The sequence below is a fragment of the Lampris incognitus genome, chromosome 16 (assembly GCF_029633865.1).
Source record: "Lampris incognitus isolate fLamInc1 chromosome 16, fLamInc1.hap2, whole genome shotgun sequence".
In the NCBI taxonomy this organism is placed as follows: domain Eukaryota; kingdom Metazoa; phylum Chordata; class Actinopteri; order Lampriformes; family Lampridae; genus Lampris; species Lampris incognitus.
The window spans coordinates 31072493-31090370 of record NC_079226.1 but is presented as its reverse complement, the minus strand read 5'-3'; the positions used below and the strand labels follow the sequence as shown (position 1 = coordinate 31090370).

General features: G+C 47.1%; 1 protein-coding gene across 1 annotated transcript in view; it reads right to left on the bottom strand.

Annotated features, from left to right (window-relative positions):
- LOC130126053 (glutamate receptor ionotropic, NMDA 3A-like) overlaps positions 1-17878 on the bottom strand; it is a 91906-nt gene that overhangs the window by 30155 nt on the left and 43873 nt on the right. Inside the window, exon 2 of the mRNA XM_056295420.1 lies at positions 6024-6739. Within this exon, the coding sequence (XP_056151395.1) occupies positions 6024-6739 (716 nt within the window). The remainder of the gene's footprint in view (positions 1-6023; positions 6740-17878) is intronic.

The following is a 17878-nucleotide window of genomic DNA, read 5'->3' as shown; positions in this document are numbered from 1 at the left end:
CTCTATAACAAAGTCCCGGGCACGCGTCTCCCTCCCTTATCGCTCCATCTCGTTCAGTGTGGAGGAAAGTTTTACTCCCTCCGTCTTTGTCTATCTTCGATGACGTGTGGCTCGCTTGTTTCAGTGGTTTTTAATCTTTTGGCGAGAGATAGAATCAGCGTGGCGGCTGTATCTGTATCTGTGAGATGGTACTGACTGGCAGATCTCAGTCTGATAACAGCCCTTTATTTATCTCCCCTCCTCTCTCTCTCTCTCTCTCTCTCTCTCTCTCTCTCTCTCTCTCTCTCTCTCTCTCTCTCTCTCTCTCTCTCTCTCCCCAACTGTTCTCTGTTTTGCACAAGGAGCTTCCTTTTCACTTCTTTGACTCTGCCCCTATCTTCCTTTAGCTTTTTCCCATTTCCTTCCTCTTTCATCTCGCTCTCTCTCTCTCTCTGACTTACCCCCCCCCCCCCATTCCTTTCCACTCTCTGCATCTCCTCTGTCATTATGGGGAGAAAGAAGCATCCAGGGATTCGTGATTCCGGACATTCGGAAACAACGTCGTCGGTGCCGGCTGGTTACACATATTTTTATGCTGGCTTTATATCCGCTAAACTCCTCACGGCTCCCCCTGCTTTGAATCATGAAAAGGTAATACGCCTCGTCTTTCACTCCCATCCTCCTTGTCCCACTCTCATCTCTAGACATTCTCCATTCTCTCCTCCCTGCCTCTGTCCTATGGGCATTGAGCTGTTAATCGCCTTTTCCATGTGGAAGTTTCTCACTTCCTTCAGCTTTGTAAGGGCTGTCAGACCCCGTGGCCTATCCGACTGTTACAGCAGAGCGATAAGAATTAGGAAGTGGAGGTGACATTAACTGAAGCACATGAGGGCTGACCGCACTGGTTTAAAAAGGGCATCAGAACTACCCCTCCGCCCCCCCCCGCCCGATACCCCACCTGCAGAAGCAGAGGTCACTGACACAGTAACAGTGCTGACAAACACCCCTGTAGCCAAACTGGCATAGGAAAAAGGTCTGCAAAGTGTTACAAAGACAACACAATGTTCTGTTTCATCTCATCGCATCTCAACATCAGCCGCTTCTCCGGGGTCGGGTCGCGGTGGCGGCAAGCTAAGTAGGGCACTCCAGACGTCCTTCTCCCCAGCAACGCCCTCCAGCTCCTCCTGGGGGATCCCAAGACGTTCCCAGGTCGGATTGAACATGTAGTCCCCCCCAGCGAGTTCTGGGTCTACCCCGGGGTCTCCTCCCAGTTGTTCTGTTTATGTTTAAATATTTATTTCCATTTGTTGGTTTTTATTTTATGCATCTGGAACACGGAGTCGGGTTACATAACAGCAACTGGCAGCTTTGCCATGGTTGGACACTCTCTCCACATACCACTGTTGACATTTTCCCCTAGGTAGGACACACACTGGTGCAGCAGCACACACGTCCCTACTCAGGCAGGAGAAAGGACTGAAACATGATGACAGTGTGGCGACACCTCTGCTGCACAGGTAATCGACCAATTAGACAATCAATACGTAAGGTTAAGATGAGTTCAGGATTAAATAATGTTCTGGTATTAGTTATTTTAAAAATGGGGAATGCATGGGTAATATCACATGTATTGTTAGTCAGTGTTTCGTGGTTATACGGGTTTTGACCGTTTTGTTTTCGTGCCGAGGAGTGTCCCTGGTGGGGGACGCGCGGAGGAGAGAGAGTGGGCATGGTTTAAGGGAATGGTACGCTGAGTTGGTATTGTTCCAGACCGTGCCGTTTGGCCGGAGAAATAATAAAGAAGTCAACAGAACCCGATTGTTATTCGAGTGGTTTATCTTGGCCGCGGAGACTGTGAAGGAGACTATATGTATATATACACTACCGTTCAAAAGTTTGGGATCACCCAAACAATTTCGTGTTTTCCATGAAAAGTCACACTTATTCACCACCATATGTTGTGAAATGAATAGAAAATAGAGTCAAGACATTGACAAGGTTAGAAATAATGATTTGTATTTGAAATAAGATTTTTTTTACATCAAACTTTGCTTTCGTCAAAGAATCCTCCATTTGCAGCAATTACAGCATTGCAGACCTTTGGCATTCTAGCTGTTAATTTGTTGAGGTAATCTGGAGAAATTGCACCCCACGCTTCCAGAAGCAGCTCCCACAAGTTGGATTGGTTGGATGGGCACTTCTTTGAGCAGATTGAGTTTCTGGAGCATCACATTTGTGGGGTCAATTAAACGCTAAAAATGGCCAGAAAAAGAGAACTTTCATCTGAAACTCGACAGTCTATTCTTGTTCTTAGAAATGAAGGCTATTCCATGCGAGAAATTGCTAAGAAATTGAAGATTTCCTACACCGGTGTGTACTACTCCCTTCAGAGGACAGCACAAACAGGCTCTAACAGGTACTATTTAATGAAGATGCCAGTTGGGGACCTGTGAGGCGTCTGTTTCTCAAACTAGAGACTCTAATGTACTTATCTTCTTGCTCAGTTGTGCAACGCGGCCTCCCACTTCTTTTTCTACTCTGGTTAGAGCCTGTTTGTGCTGTCCTCTGAAGGGAGTAGTACACACCGGTGTAGGAAATCTTCAATTTCTTAGCAATTTCTCGCATGGAATAGCCTTCATTTCTAAGAACAAGAATAGACTGTCGAGTTTCAGATGAAAGTTCTCTTTTTCTGGCCATTTTGAGCGTTTAATTGACCCCACAAATGTGATGCTCCAGAAACTCAATCTGCTCAAAGAAGTGCCCATCCAACCAATCCAACTTGTGGGAGCTGCTTCTGGAAGCGTGGGGTGCAATTTCTCCAGATTACCTCAACAAATTAACAGCTAGAATGCCAAAGGTCTGCAATGCTGTAATTGCTGCAAATGGAGGATTCTTTGACGAAAGCAAAGTTTGATGTAAAAAAAATCTTATTTCAAATACAAATCATTATTTCTAACCTTGTCAATGTCTTGACTCTATTTTCTATTCATTTCACAACATATGGTGGTGAATAAGTGTGACTTTTCATGGAAAACACAAAATTGTTTGGGTGATCCCAAACTTTTGAACGGTAGTGTATATATATACTATATATATATATACTATATAGTGTCAAACCATAGGATTACAAATATCACAGTCCTACAGTGGCCTCATATAGTTAAATGAAAGCCACTTTATTCGACATTGTATTCTTAGAACGAATTTGTTCTTTGCATTTAACCCATCCTATTGTATAGGAGCTGTGGGCAGCTGCAGCACCTGGAGACCAACTCCAGTTCTTCTTTCCATTGCCTTGCTCAGGGGCACAGACAGCAGTATTAACCCTAACATGCATAGCTTTTTGATGGTGGGAGGAAACCGGAGCACCCGGAGGAAACCCACACAGACACGGGGAGAACATGCAAACTCCACACAGAAAGGAGCTGGGATGGCCTGGGGTTCGAACCCAGGACCTTCTTGCTGTGAAGCAACAGTGCAAACTACTGGGCCACTGTGCCGCCTTGATGCAGTTTGTAATACACTGCGTTAGTGTAAGTCAGAGGATCTATTTTTACAAGGGTGGAAAGTGTTTACTGCTGACAGTGCATGAGTGACAGCAGCTGCCACACCTTGTTTGTAGTTCTCGTTGTCAGAGGGAGGAACAGATTGGGGGGATCACAGATTTCAGCACTAACATCAAAGAACGTAAAACAGTATCATGATGAGTTGCAGAGTTAAACTTTGTTGCACAGGTTAATTTCTAGAAAAGTTAGTTATTTCTTATAATTAATCTGCCATAGGAATATCCATCCATCCATCCAAGCTGTTTATCCGAATTTGGTCCCAGCAGTCATTGGGAAACAGGCGGGGAGACACCCTGGACAGGCCGCCAGGCCATCACAGGGCCGACACATTCTCACCTAGGGACAATTTTAGTATGTCTGATTCACCTGACTTACATGTCTTTGGGCTATGGGAGGAAACCGGAGCACCAGAGGATACCCACGCAGACACGGGGAGGCGACCTAGGACGACCCCCAAGGTTGGACAACCCTTGGGGCTTGAACCCAGGACCTTCTTGCTGTGAGGCAACCGCGCTAACCACTGTGCCACTGTGCCGCCAGGAATATTATTATTATTTATTTATTATCTATCATTCGAGTCCCCTGCACCCTTGATATCAAAATTTTTGGGCATGGCTCCTATAAATCCCATACCCTTACTAACCAGACATCAGTAAGAGGTAAACAGGAATCCAACTGTGTGCAACCCTTGGCTCAAAGTACAAATCCTCTACCAGAAACACAACACAAAAGTTGAATGCAAATCTTTTCTTTTCTATTTCACTACTTGAGTAGGATCTAAGTTGAACAGCATTTTGGGAGGGTATTTCAACTTTGGAGTGGTTTTCACATTAAACGGTACCGTATATCACCCAGCATCAGCCACCTTTCATGGCTGAAGAGAGATTGCAAAAAAAAAAAAAAATTTGTCTGTGAGTTTTTGCGCTGTGCGGGAGTTTTGTATAGAAGTGAGGATTTGAGCTTTTAACCGGTTTAATGGAAAATGTTTATGGTTAGCTGCGTGTTTGTCTGTGCCTTTATGTGTGCTTGTGTGCACATGTGGGTGTGTGATTGAGCGCGGCGGCGTTATCACGGGCCACATGGTAACACATCTGCACATGAAAGCCGTCTGCTGGAATGGAAGCAGCGGCGGCGGCACATAGAAACAGACAAAAACTCCGGCGACGGCCTGTGAATCTGCATGCTGTAAAGGTGTCCCCGCCACCCCCATCCCCACCCCACCCTCCACCCCGACCCCCACCTAGCATGACAGCGCTATTCAGAGAGCGCCGCCCCTGGAGTTTGGAGGACAGACAAGGTCAGCAGGCGGCTGCACCGCTCCGCAAGGGTGGGAGAGCAGCCCGACTCGGGAGAGCGCCCCGGCTTCTGTCAAGCGTCTAACAAGCTTATGGGGGTTCAGAGATACCATCGTAGGCATTAGTTGTTTTCCCGTCAAGCTGTTTTTGTGCCTTTTTGAAGTTTGAAAGCCTTTCTTTGGATGAGAAAGAGCCAAAATATGAAAAGACAGAACAAAATTGACGATATCACAGGGAAGTTTTTTCTCGCTCGTTTGAGGTGGAAAAGTTGACGTGTTGATAAAGAGATTACGTGATAAGAGGTGATGGAGACTGACTTTTTAAATTACTCCAACTGAAGGTAATACTTGTGAGCGCTCTGTGTTTTTCTCTTGGATTCTTCTGATGGCGTCTCTCAAAGGCACGTATTATGATTTATGGTTTTCCATTAGCTGGGGTTAATGTCTTAAATCAGCTGCTGGACCTGCGCCTGAGTGAGTGAGTGGCATTTTTGGAGGGGTTTAAGGGGTTTGAATAAAATGAACTCAACATTTGGAGGAAACTTTGACTGTGACTTTGACTTTTCATCAGTGTGTGTGTGTGTGTGTGTGTGTGTGTGTGTGTGTGTGTGTGTGTGTGTGTGTGTGTGTGTGTGTGTTGATGACGTATACAAAATAGGGATTACTTTGGTTTCTATTGTAGGTATCATAAAATTTACTAAGTGGATCATATACATGATGTGTTTTGTGTGTGTGTGTGTGTGTGTGTTGATGACATACAAAATAGGGATTATTTTCATTTCTCTTATAGGTATCGGATACAATTTACTAAGTCGATTATATACATGATATGGTGGTTTGTGTGTGTGTGTGTGTGTGTGTGTGTGTTCTTGGTCAGCTTTGTGAAGACCAACTTAAGTTTTTAACCAGAAGAGCGAGGACATTTTTGCAAAGTAAGGAGATTTTGGGCTAAATTCTTCAAAGTGGCTATTTCCGGATAATGATTTGGGTTTAGGATTAAATTTAGGATTAGGTTAGGGTTGGGTCGGGCGTAGAGGTTAGGGATGTAGTTCTGATGGTTAGGGTTAAGGGCTAGGGAATGAATGTAGTCAATCAGGAACCTAACAAGCACTGAAAACTGATGTGCGTGTGTGTGTGTGTGTGTGTGTGTGTGTGTGTGTGTGTGTGTGTGTGTGTGTGTATACCTGGCCAAGTATTGTCCGGAAGAGGGAAGCTCGTGCCGATTTGGTTTGTCGTAACAATTCACCATATTCTGGATCAGTGCCAGATCTGGCCTCACCATGGTGGCTGCTGTGACGGCCCGGCCAATCAACTGCAATGCATCCCGAATGTAGAAGCTGATTGGCTTGCGGCCGACCTCCCCATAGGCCAACAGGCCCAGGGGACCTCCTAGAGTGTGCAGTGAGTCCGGAGACAGAGGGTATCCCATAATCCACTGCAGGGCAGGCAGCGACGGAGCGAGACGCTGGGCGGCTCGGAGGACGGAGGAGAGACACTCGGGGTCGGAGCCAAGGAGGAGTACCGAGGAGACGGGAGCTGAGGAGCGCAGGAGACGGGCAGAGAGGATGCTCACTGCCTCCTCTTCCCTCTGATCCTCCCTCCTCTCCTCACTGGCCTCCGCCCTCCTCTCCCCGCCCCCCACAGTGCCGACACCAGGGTGGGTGAAGTTGACGATGTCCCACAGGCGCCAAGCGGGGCCGCTGTGCGTCTTCAGGTGGGACAGCAAGCCCTCGCCCCCCTCCTCCCAGCCAGGGCAGACTACGGCTGCTCCGCCCCAGCCTGTCCCCTCCTCCTGGCTGTCCCTGGCCCGCTCCCCCTCCTCTCCTCGCAGGACTGACAGCAGCAAGCTACCCAGGGCCGACGGAGGCACGCGGGCCGACATCTGCAGGTGGAACCGGTTCTGTCATCAGAAGATAGGGGGAAGATGAGGAGTGATGGCGTGAGAGATGGGGGCGAGAAATAGAGGGAGATAAACAGAGATAGAGAGGGTAGGGGGCCGGGTCGAGAGCAAGGAGTGTGATCGAGTGCAGAGAGAGAAACAAAAAAAGAAACAGCGGGGAGTTGAGAGGAGGATGTGCGAGCAATGGGAGGCAGGATAGATAGAGCGATAGGGGAGAGAGAGCCATGAGAGAGGGAGGGTGGTGAGAACAAACAAGTTTGGGGGAGGATGAAAGTTGAGAGAGAGGATAGGAGAGAACAGAGCAAAGATTAATAGATGCAGCCAGGCTCCAACACCTCGGGCTGAATAACACATGATATAACTCAGCACAGGGAGACAAAACGCACGTCACCGCCAGAATTGGCTGAGGAGCGCCTTTTATGAACTCCAAAATGCACTCATCCTCCCATCTCCCCCACATTGATTGGGACCCTTCAGCCACTCTCCGTTTATCATCTCCTTTGCCCTAATGTGAGGGGTGGCTCCCAGATGACCAAACAACGAATCAGCGATTTCCATCTAATCTGCAGCATCACAGAGGGCTTGGCAAGAGAACAGTGGCATCCACAGTTCACCCAGTAGGCCGCGTTTTCAAAAAGCCCCGCTGAAAACACTGGCTTGTTTCATACAGTTCCAGCATGGATAACACTGTTGTCCTTGAATGAAGCACACAGATGGACCCCCACCCCCCCACCCCACCCCCAGTTCCTCCTAAAGGGTGTTTCTATCCTTTTTTTCATCCAATGTGTGCTCCAGGCAAGGTCGATGGGGGATGCTACATATGTATGGTGGCCTTAACTTTACTTAAACATGACTCAAGATTTGCTTTGCTCTGGCCCACCTCGTTTGAAGTGAGATGAGAGGGCCCCACTCGACACACACTACACACCATCCTACACACTCCTCAGGAGGATAGATATACACATGCGTGTTGCTTGGGACCACTTTGCCAGCATGCCTGTAGGCACTGACACACACCAACCGAACACACATCCATACTTACTGACATGCATTTTTCCATATATTTTTTTCTCTCCCCCCTTTTCTCCCCACTTGTACTTGGCCAATTACCCCACTCTTCCGAGCCGTCCCGGTCACTGCTCCACCCCCTCTGCCGATCCGGGGAGGGCTGCAGACTACCACATGCCTCCTCCGATACATGCGGAGTCGCCAGCTGCTTCTTTCCACCTGACGGAGAGGAGTTTCACCGGGGGCACGTGGGAGGATCATTCTATTCCCCCCAGTTCTCTCTCCCCCTGAACAGGTGCCCCGACCGACCAGAGGAGGTGCTACTGCAGCGACCAGGACACATACCCACATCTGGTTTTCCATCCGCAGACACGGCCAGTTGTGTCTGTAGGGACGCCTGACCAAGCTGGAGGTAGTACGGGGATTCAAACTGGCGATCCACGTGTTGTTAGACAACAGACTAGACTGCCACGCTACCCAGACGCCCATGCATATACACATATATGCACACGCATTTGAACAAAAATGTGCACACACACACACACACACACACACACACATGCACACACAAAACATTTAAGACAACCTTGTCCACATGCACTGGCTCACGCACAAGAGATGAGCTGCTACACCTAAGACAAACATTCAAGCTGCAGCCCGCACACACAGACACCATTCAAATGCAAATGTGCCATCCAGGAATACAAAGCTAACAGAGCGCCCTTTTGCTGGAAGTCCTGGAGTCCCTTTACTGAGGAAAAACGGAATGTGACGGAAGTCATCAGAGGAATGGATTAATGCAGGGTGTTTATGCTCTTAAGGGAGGTTAGCTCTGTGGTGGGTTGAGATGATGGAGTAAGAGGAGATAGGGCTCCTTGCCTTTGAACCCAACGGGGGGCTTATGAAATGTAAACGGGGGCACGGAGGAGAAGGAGTTGGTATTGGGGATTCGGCTGGGGGTGGTGGAAAAAGAGGGATAGCGATGGGGAGGTGGCGTTCGCGACATATTTGAGCAGAGTTCTGCACAGGTACAAAAATGGATGTTCTGCCTGTGTTAAACTGGGACATGTTAGTCATTAACTGCTATTGTTTTCAAATCTGGGCCAGGACCCAGGTTCAGCTGTGGAAGGTTTTCAACTCATCTGGAGTTTTATGTGGGAATTTGTACTCAAATCTAGTAGCGCCTTTCATCGTCAGACACTCTCGGTTGGAATAAATTACTGTAGGCTAGGTTTGAGTTATGAGAACATGGTAAATGCCTCCAGCGGAAATAGTTTTCTGGATCACAGGAGCCATGTTTTTGCTAAGTATGTCACCGTCACATGGGTTCTTATAATCAGTGTTTCAAATTCCATCGTGGTTTGCTTTTGCACTGGTTTCACCTCAATATCTCCCTTGCATTGGTGGTGCTGTGTAGAACTTTCTAGATTAATGAAGAATTTTCTTTAAAAATTACACATGCAGTTAGATTTCTTCCGGGGCAAGTAACAATCAGCTCAGCAGAAGAATAGGCTGAGGTTTCCCCTTGTTGTTGATGAGACTGAGTTGATTTTTTTTTTGGAAAATCCCCCCCCCCTTTTTCTCCCAATTGGATCCAGCCATTTATCCCACTCTTCCGATCCATCCCGGTCACTGCTCCACCCTCTCTTCCAATCCGGGGAGGGCTGCAGACTACCACATGCCTCCTCCGATACATGTGGAGCCTGCAGCCGCTTCTTTTTACCTGACAGTGAGGAATTTTGTCGGGGGGACGTAGCGCGTGGGAGGATCACGCTATTCCCCCCCCCCGCCCCCAAACAGGCGCCCCGGCAGAGGAGGTGCTAGTGCAGCGACCAAGACACATACCCACATCCGGCTTCCCACCCGCAGACACGGCCAGTTGTGTCTGCAGGGGCGCCCGACCAAGCTGGAGGTAACACGGGGATTCGAACCGGCGATCTCCGTGTTGGTAGGCAACGGAATAGACTGCCACGCTACCCGGACGCCCAGAGAGTGAGCTGATTTGAGTGATTATTTTTTGAGGTGATGGGGGTTAGTTTTCAGCCTATGATTGAAGAAGAGGAGAAAAGACTGTGCTGTTCTGACTTGAGATGATACCTCAGACATGCGCTCAAGGTGTATCAAACCTCTGACCTGCCAAAGTGGACCCTTTAAAACCACATTGCTGATGAGCCGCCATTACCGTGAAGCACAGTAGGAGATTTTTCTCCTTCTTCCCACCAGCATTGGAATTGTTTCAGCAGTCAATCACAATGTATACATCACATTGTATACATCACAATGTATATATTGCAAAAAACAAGAACACCACAGACGGCGTTATCTGAGGTGACTATGGATACAAACAGTGATGTGCTTGTCTGCAAAGTTTTATTTGGATGCAAAACACCACATGAACCTGTCTGCTAAATCACTCACAGGCTGACATTTAGTTTCACATTTAGCTGCACCATCTGTGTCGAGCTGGCCGGGGGGTTGCCGCCACTCCAAAAATGTTTGTGAGAGATTGCATCTAAAACCATGTCCTGTCATAAAAACATTAAAGACCTTGTTTTTTTTTTTTTTAATTAATCTCATTGGTAAAAAAAAAAGACAATTTTTTCCTGCACCCCCACCACTATTCTCTCTTAGCCTCTCCCTTGTATCCCCCCCCCCTTTTTTTCTTCCCAATTGTATCCGGCCAATTACCCCACTCTTCTGAGCCATCCTGGTCACTGCTCCACAACCTCTGCCGATCCGGGGAGGGCTGCAGACTACCATATGCCTCCTCTGATACATGTGGAGTCGCCAGCCGCTTCTTTTCACCCGACAGTGAGGAGTTTCGCCAGGGGGATGTAGCGCGTGGGAGGATCACGCTATTCCCCGCCCAGTTCCCCCTCCCCCCTGAATAGGCGCCCTGACCGACCAGAGGAGGCGCTAGTGCAACGACCAGGACACATACCCACATCCTGTTTCCCGCCCACAGACACGGCCAATTGTGTCTATAGGGCACCCGACCAAGCCGGGGGTAACACGGGATTCAAACCGGCGATCCTCGTGTTGGTAGGCGATGGAATAGACCGCTACGCTACCTCTCCCTTGTGTTCTATAGCTTGGTATAAACCATGTGGTTTCATTCGAGGTAGGATTTTATAGAGTTTCTAACAAGTAAGACATGCTCGTTCACCTTTAACACGCTCAGACAAGTATGGAGCTAAAAGTTACGGTGATGTGCCTGCTGGCTTTCCCAGCTTGTTGATTAACTTCAGCCATAATTCGGACAAGCTCAATTCAACTCTGATGAACTGATGCAAAAGCATCAATTTTACAAAGTCAATGTTAAGCGTCTAGTCAGTATATTCCATAAATAATATATGATGGTAGCTACTTAAATGAAAATGTGCAGTCAATACTAGGCCTGCTTCCAATTACGGACTCAAAATAATGATCCCCTATCATTCTTAGCAATGAAGTCACACAATGGCTGTATTTTGATCTATGACGCTATGTGTTTTTCTTTATTCTGCAAAAAATATATATCTTAAGCAGGAAACATAAATACAGATCACCCAGCGCATCTCCCTGGTGAGCAAAAGCACTGCAACCAATTCTGCTTTTTGTTAAAAAATGGCTGAGTGCTCCGTGTTGGAGCCATAAGGACAGCCGGAACTTGTCTTCGCTCAGAAGTTGGCTTGACTTGAACTGAGCTGCTTTATAATTGTATTTGTAATCAGCTTGGAGGATCTTGAGCCATAGCTTAAGTCGAGTACCACAAGTGTCAGCCAGTCTTTGCACACTGTAGTGAAACCAAGGCTTTGTGTTAAAAAGGATCTGCCAATCTCTGACATAAAACCATGCAGCGCCAAAGATTTAACGTGTTCACGTTTGAGTGTGTAATGTGCTGTGTGTATGTCCCCTTTCTTAGCATGCATGTATGTATGTGTGTGTGTGTGTCTGTGTTTGTATGTTTAATTGTCTAACTGTATGTGATTTTTTTTCTGTGTGTGTGTGTGTGTGTGTGTGTGTGTGTGTGTGTGTGCAAGTTGGTTAGACAGAGGTGTTTCCAAGTCAAATGGGCTTGTATCCATCATGCATTTGTTCAGTCATGTATGTCAAAAGTCCAGGGCTTCGTTTCACCATTAGCTTGGCTGCCTCTTTGCTGCTGCAGTTATCGGTCATCTGGATTTAAAATGTCATCTTTTATTGGACCCGCCAGGCCCCGAGCATGGTTTCAATCTCTAATAATATTTGTCATGATGGAATAGTCTAGACAAGATGACAGTATTTAGTACGGTCTAGCTGGAAACTTGGCTGCTTTATTGGCACGTTGATCTTAAATACAGAGGCATGCCAGGTCTGTTTTGTAGTTTAAAGCGTATGGCGAGCTGCGGCACGCAGACTGACTCGCTCTGGCAATTGACTGGCCCCTCTCGGTCCAGCTCTGGGTCTAAGTATGGGTCCAGGTCTTCCAGGTCTGGGTCCAGGTATGGGTCCAGCTCTGGGCTCGGGTCTGGGTCCAGCTCTGGCTCCTGGTCTGGGTCCAGGTCTGGGTCTAGGCATGGGTCCAGGACTGGGTCCAGGCATGTCGGTTGACTTTTTTCTGGTCTTGTTAAGAAAGTATATTTGATTTTTTTTGTTTTTTTTTTTTGTTAGGGGCCTCTGGTGTGTGTATTTGCTTTGTTTGGTGTGTACTGGACGTGTGTGTGTGTGTGTGTGTGGGTGTGTGTGTGTGTGTTCGCTCTTATCTATTTCTGTTCCTAGGTAAAAAAAACTCCATCGGTAAGCATGAAGGCAGGAAGACTCCCATCCAAGGAAATAAGATAAGCACAGCTAAAGGAAATGTCAGCATTATAGCAGCCTAAAATCCATACTTCTACCCACACATCTGCAAATGAGGAGCCTTGAACGGACCCTCTGCTCAGAGTAAACAAAAAACACACTGCCGCTTGATCCGCCGGCCCAGTCGATAGTCAGTTCTTTGAATAAGCTCTCCTCCTCTTTTACTCCGTCACACACTCATACAAGAAGTAATACACCTACAGGGAAAAAGACACCCCCCCCCCGACATGCACACACAGGTATACACAAACAAATATACAAATATGCAGTTTAGGAGGCACAAAGGTGGAAATTTCTTTAATCATGGCCAACTAACTAAAATTAAAGACTAAAAGCACATCAATAATAAACATTATTTTAGTGATATTTTAGAATACAATGAAATTATTGCATACAATTAAATCATATCTGACGGGACACACACACACATATATGTATATATATATGTATATATATATATGTATATATGTGTATATATATATATATACGTATATATACGTATATATATATACATATGAGAGAGAAACACATACCCAAAAAATACATACACACATGCAAACACACAAAAACAGACACAAATACACACACACACACACACACACACACACACACACACACACACACACACACACACACACACACACACACACATGCATTTAAAGCAAATGTGGATAAGACACAAAAAATACGCACACACACTAGGCCCTCACCACTCTCAGTTAAACCCAGAGGGATCTGTGGGTAATGTGGAGTAAGCAAACAGACAGGAGTGCATAGAATCAGAATGGTGGAGAGAAGCTCCTGGTTCACTAAGCTCATTCCTTATTTAGGCTTCCTTAGGAAAAGCATCAGCAGTTGGAAAGCAGCACAACTGAATGCACTGCCCCAAAAAGAAACAGAGAGAGAGAGAGAGTGAGAGAGAGGCGATAGAGAGAGTGAAAAGGTTTTCCCACATGAAAAACAGGCACACCAAACTGCAAACCACAAAAAAAAAACACAACTCAAAACAGCAATACCCGCAGTTTCATTGCCTTTTAGACGTGGAGTGTGAGGGACCGAGAGGGGCTGAGATGTGGGCTAAGGCCTAAAATAATGGGTGTCTCTTCTGCTGCTTCCTCCACAGCTTCAGGCGAGGATCTCGCTCTCTTTCTCTCTCTCTTCTCTCTCTCTCTCGCTCGCTCGCTCGCTCTCACGCGCGCGCACATTGAATGGCCTGACTCATTACAAAAGCCCGCAGAAGCCCTGCTTCGGACTTGACGTCATAGTCATGAAACCTTTTCACCGCGCAAAGCGTCAATCAAGTGAACATGGGCCCTCTAGTTGGCGCTTTTGCTGTAATGTCAGGCAGTACGGGCCTCTGAAGTGAGACTGGGCACCCCCTGGCTAAGCTTTCACCGTTGCCCAAAAACAAAGCTCAGGGTCAGGGCAGCTCTCCAACCAGCAACACTTCAACGAACGCATTAATATTTTACCAGCTCTGTCACCAGGTGAGCTGTTGGTATGCAGCTGGAGAGGAGGGTGGATGTATGGGGGGAGAGGGAGGCAGAAAATGAGAACGTAAAAGAGAGAGATACTGGCAGTGTACTCCTTTACATGGACACAAGGGAGAAAAAGAGAGAGAGGGAAAAAGAGAATCAATAACATTATCTCGCTCTCTTGCTCTCACACACACACACACACACACACACACACACACACACACACACACACACATATATATATGTATATATGATTTTATGCTGTTTGATACAGTGCTACTTGTTTTTTTAACTGTGTTCCGTAAGGTGTCCTTAAATGCTCTGAAAGGCGCCCACAAATAAAATGTATTATTATTATTATTATAACATATATATAATATACATGTTGTTGAGATAACTCTGCATTAGCAGCCTCAATACTGCGCAGTCTACTGTATGTCTCTCAAACTCTGCCTAACTTTTGAGGAAAAGTATCTGCGAGGGACGGCGGACAATCTGTGAATGTGAAAACTACAGTTACTTCCTTCTTTGCCTCTATACCGTCAGAATGTTGCAGGCTGTTGCTCCCATTTTCTAACGTTTGAAGAGCATTAATTGTACTTAAGGCAGTTAACTAAAGTTTGGGAGCAGGGCCACGCCTCAACCACTCCTCTAATCACCGGCAAACCTACTTATACCTGTCCGTGAATGTTCTCATTCATCCAGGTCATGGTTATCCAAAGGAGTTGAATCAAGTGCAACTGGACTTGGTATATATCCGTGAAGACGTTTCGCCTCTCATCTACTTATACCTGGTTAAACCGTCCAGCGCTGTTTGTCTCCGTTCTCTCGACAACAGACCGTGCTTCACACCATCGGCTGATTGCATTAATTCAAAGCAGACTAACGCTACCGTAGAAAAATAAAAATAAAAACCAACTCATCATGGATCCCAGACTGCAAATCAGTCCATCTGATTCAGGTGACGATCTACTCGACAGCGATTCTCCTCTAGTCACAGCAGTCGGACCATAAGTCTAACTTCTCACCATAGCCGCTTGTGCTCTGCGGTACACATTCCTCGGGCTCAAGGGCAACCCACCTAGGCCCACCTAACGAGATCTCTCCAACTCTGACTCGATGTCAGGCTTTCTCTCCTCTGTCCACGAGGCCCAGGACCTGTGGTCGCCACAGGCATCAACGGGAAAGCCGGCTCAAATCACTCTCCTCGTCGGCCTCCTCCCTCTCAACCAACTCCCGATAGCCCTCCATGGTGCTCTCACGGTGCATCTCCATCGCATCGGCCGCCTCCATATATCCAAGACCCAAAACTAACATCAGGGACCGGACCATGGCTCATCTTCAGAGTGTTTTAAAGGGGAAAGTCATCCCCTTCAGCAACTCTGACAATAAAACAAGGTTGTTTCAACTCTACTTGGCATCCACCAACACTCCAGCCACAACAAACTCCGAGCCTCCCATGCGTCTGACATCTTCACCTGAGCACCTCCAGGATCGTCACTTGTGACGTCATGGCACCTCCTCCTGTGGGGCCACAGCCAGCATCATTAGCCACCCTAGTGGGGGACAGGTTGCATTTCCCCCTGTGTCTATTCCCTGTGTGTCTGACCTTTCTGAGCTCATCAGATCTTTCCTTTCATCCCTGTGTCCGCAGGCTTCAGAAAATCCCCATGCAAATGCACCCTTTCATCCCATCATCCATCCCTCTACCCTTCCTTCAGCCACATACAGCAACATGGCTTCTGCAACCTCTTAATGCTTCCCTAACAGCCAACACAGAAATCCAAGAGCCTCACCCAGTGACCCAAGGGGCCCCTCCTCAGATGAAATAAGCTGGATTTTTGCAGTCTCCTCATCCACTTCCTACTGGTCTGTCCTTTTCCCCCTCCCTCCCCAAACCCCTTCCCCCTCCCTTCCCAACCCCCAAATGTTTTTAAACATGTAATAATATTTTCACCCTAGCCACAGCAGTGCCAACCCCCACGGCCAGCTTCATAATTTCATTGCCCTCTCCCTGTCGCTCCAGCTTTACATCAGCAAATCTTCTCCGGTAAGTACGTAGAGCAGCTCCTTCCATAGGCTTCGGTGGTTACTACAGTGAGAGATGGTTTCGCTTCAAAGTGGCTCCCAGAGTTCAGTTCTCTTGACCTACAGCCCGGTTCCCCTTCGTCTGTGCTCTATGAGCTGTGCTCCATTCATAATAGCCGCCATTCTTTTGGGGTACAAATGGTCTAGGAAGTCCATACTCATTCACTCAGACAACGCTGTAGTAGTAGAGATCATAAACAAAGATGATATCTCCAGAACAGTATTCTATCCATTCCTTCTGCATCGGAGTGGCTTCCACAGCAGCAGACTGGGCATCTCAGATAAAACAATTCAAGTTATTGGTCGCTGGTCATCTCAGGTATATCATTCTTACATTCATAATAATCTCAACGACCTCTGCCAAGCCCATGCTCATCTCATCTCCATCTATTCTGACTTTTTGGGGGGGTTCATAGTCGGCTCGGGCAAACCGTCACCTGAGATAGAACCCCCACCCCGAGTCTCCTTCTCCCCAGCCGCCAAATGTCAAGACATCCCAGACCAGCCTAATCAGACGACCTCCATACCCACCCTCGCCCTCACTTCCAATATTCATCCCAATCATCCAATACTTCCTCTCCTTGTTAAACTCACACTGCTGTAGCATGGTTCTTGCCAGTGAAATGAAGTTAACTTGTTAACTAAGGTTCGGGAGCAGGGCCACATCTCAACCTGTCCTCTAATCACCGGCAAGCCTACTTATACCTGGTTAACCCATCCAGCGCTGTTTGTCTCCGTTTTCTCAACCCCTCCCTCTCACTCTTGCATTCACCCTACTACCTCATCCCTCCCCCTACCCATCCCTCTTGACATCATTTCAACCTGTTTTCCCTCCTTCTCTTCTTTCCCCTTTTCAGGCATCATCTGGGGTCCATTGTCGGCTCAGGCAAAACGTCACCTGAGATGGATCCCCCACCCTGTGTTTCTTTCTCCACAACCATCAAATGTCAAGATGTTCCAGATCAGCATAATCCGACAACCTTCACATCCATCCTCACCCTCACTTCCATTGAATTCCTCTCCTCATTAAACCCATAAACTCACATTGTGGTAGCATGGTCCTTGCTAGTGACTATATAATAAAAACTCACCTCTATTCAACTTTGGTTCCCTGCTGTGACAGAAAAAGATTCTTTGTCAGGCAAAAGCCTGAGGGAACAGCATTTGTCTTCAGGATGTTCTGTTCCCCCCCAAACATTTCTGCTTGCATGTCCCTATGATAATCAGTCTGGGTGAAATGCAAGCTGCAGCCCCACATTTTTAACAGTTCTTGATGGTGTGTTTTCATCATATATTGGTTGTTTTATCTCTCTCAACCATTGCGCACAGAAGTTGCTGTCTTTATATTGCAGCCAGGGAAAGTTTAGCGTTACTCCTCGTTTTATCTTCCTCACGCCACTGTATCTAGACACAGTGCATGGCAGTGGTGTGTATCCAGAGAGCAGTCTGTCTTATCTTTTCCCCTCACATGTAAAACGCAAGAAGAGGAAAAATTGGAAATCCCTGCTTGATGTGATGTAAGTGTAACCACACAGTTTTGTGTTTTTGTTGCTACTGTGAGTTACAGGGTAACTACCAGCTTATGCCTGCATGCGCCGAAAGAAAAGCCAAAATAGACAGGTGAATTTTGTCTGTCAATATGGGTTGCATCCTAAAAATATTGTTCTTTCGGGATTGCCGGTTCGAATTGGGTTCGCCGGTTCGAATCCCCTTATTACGTCCGACTTGGTCGGGCGTCCCTACAGAC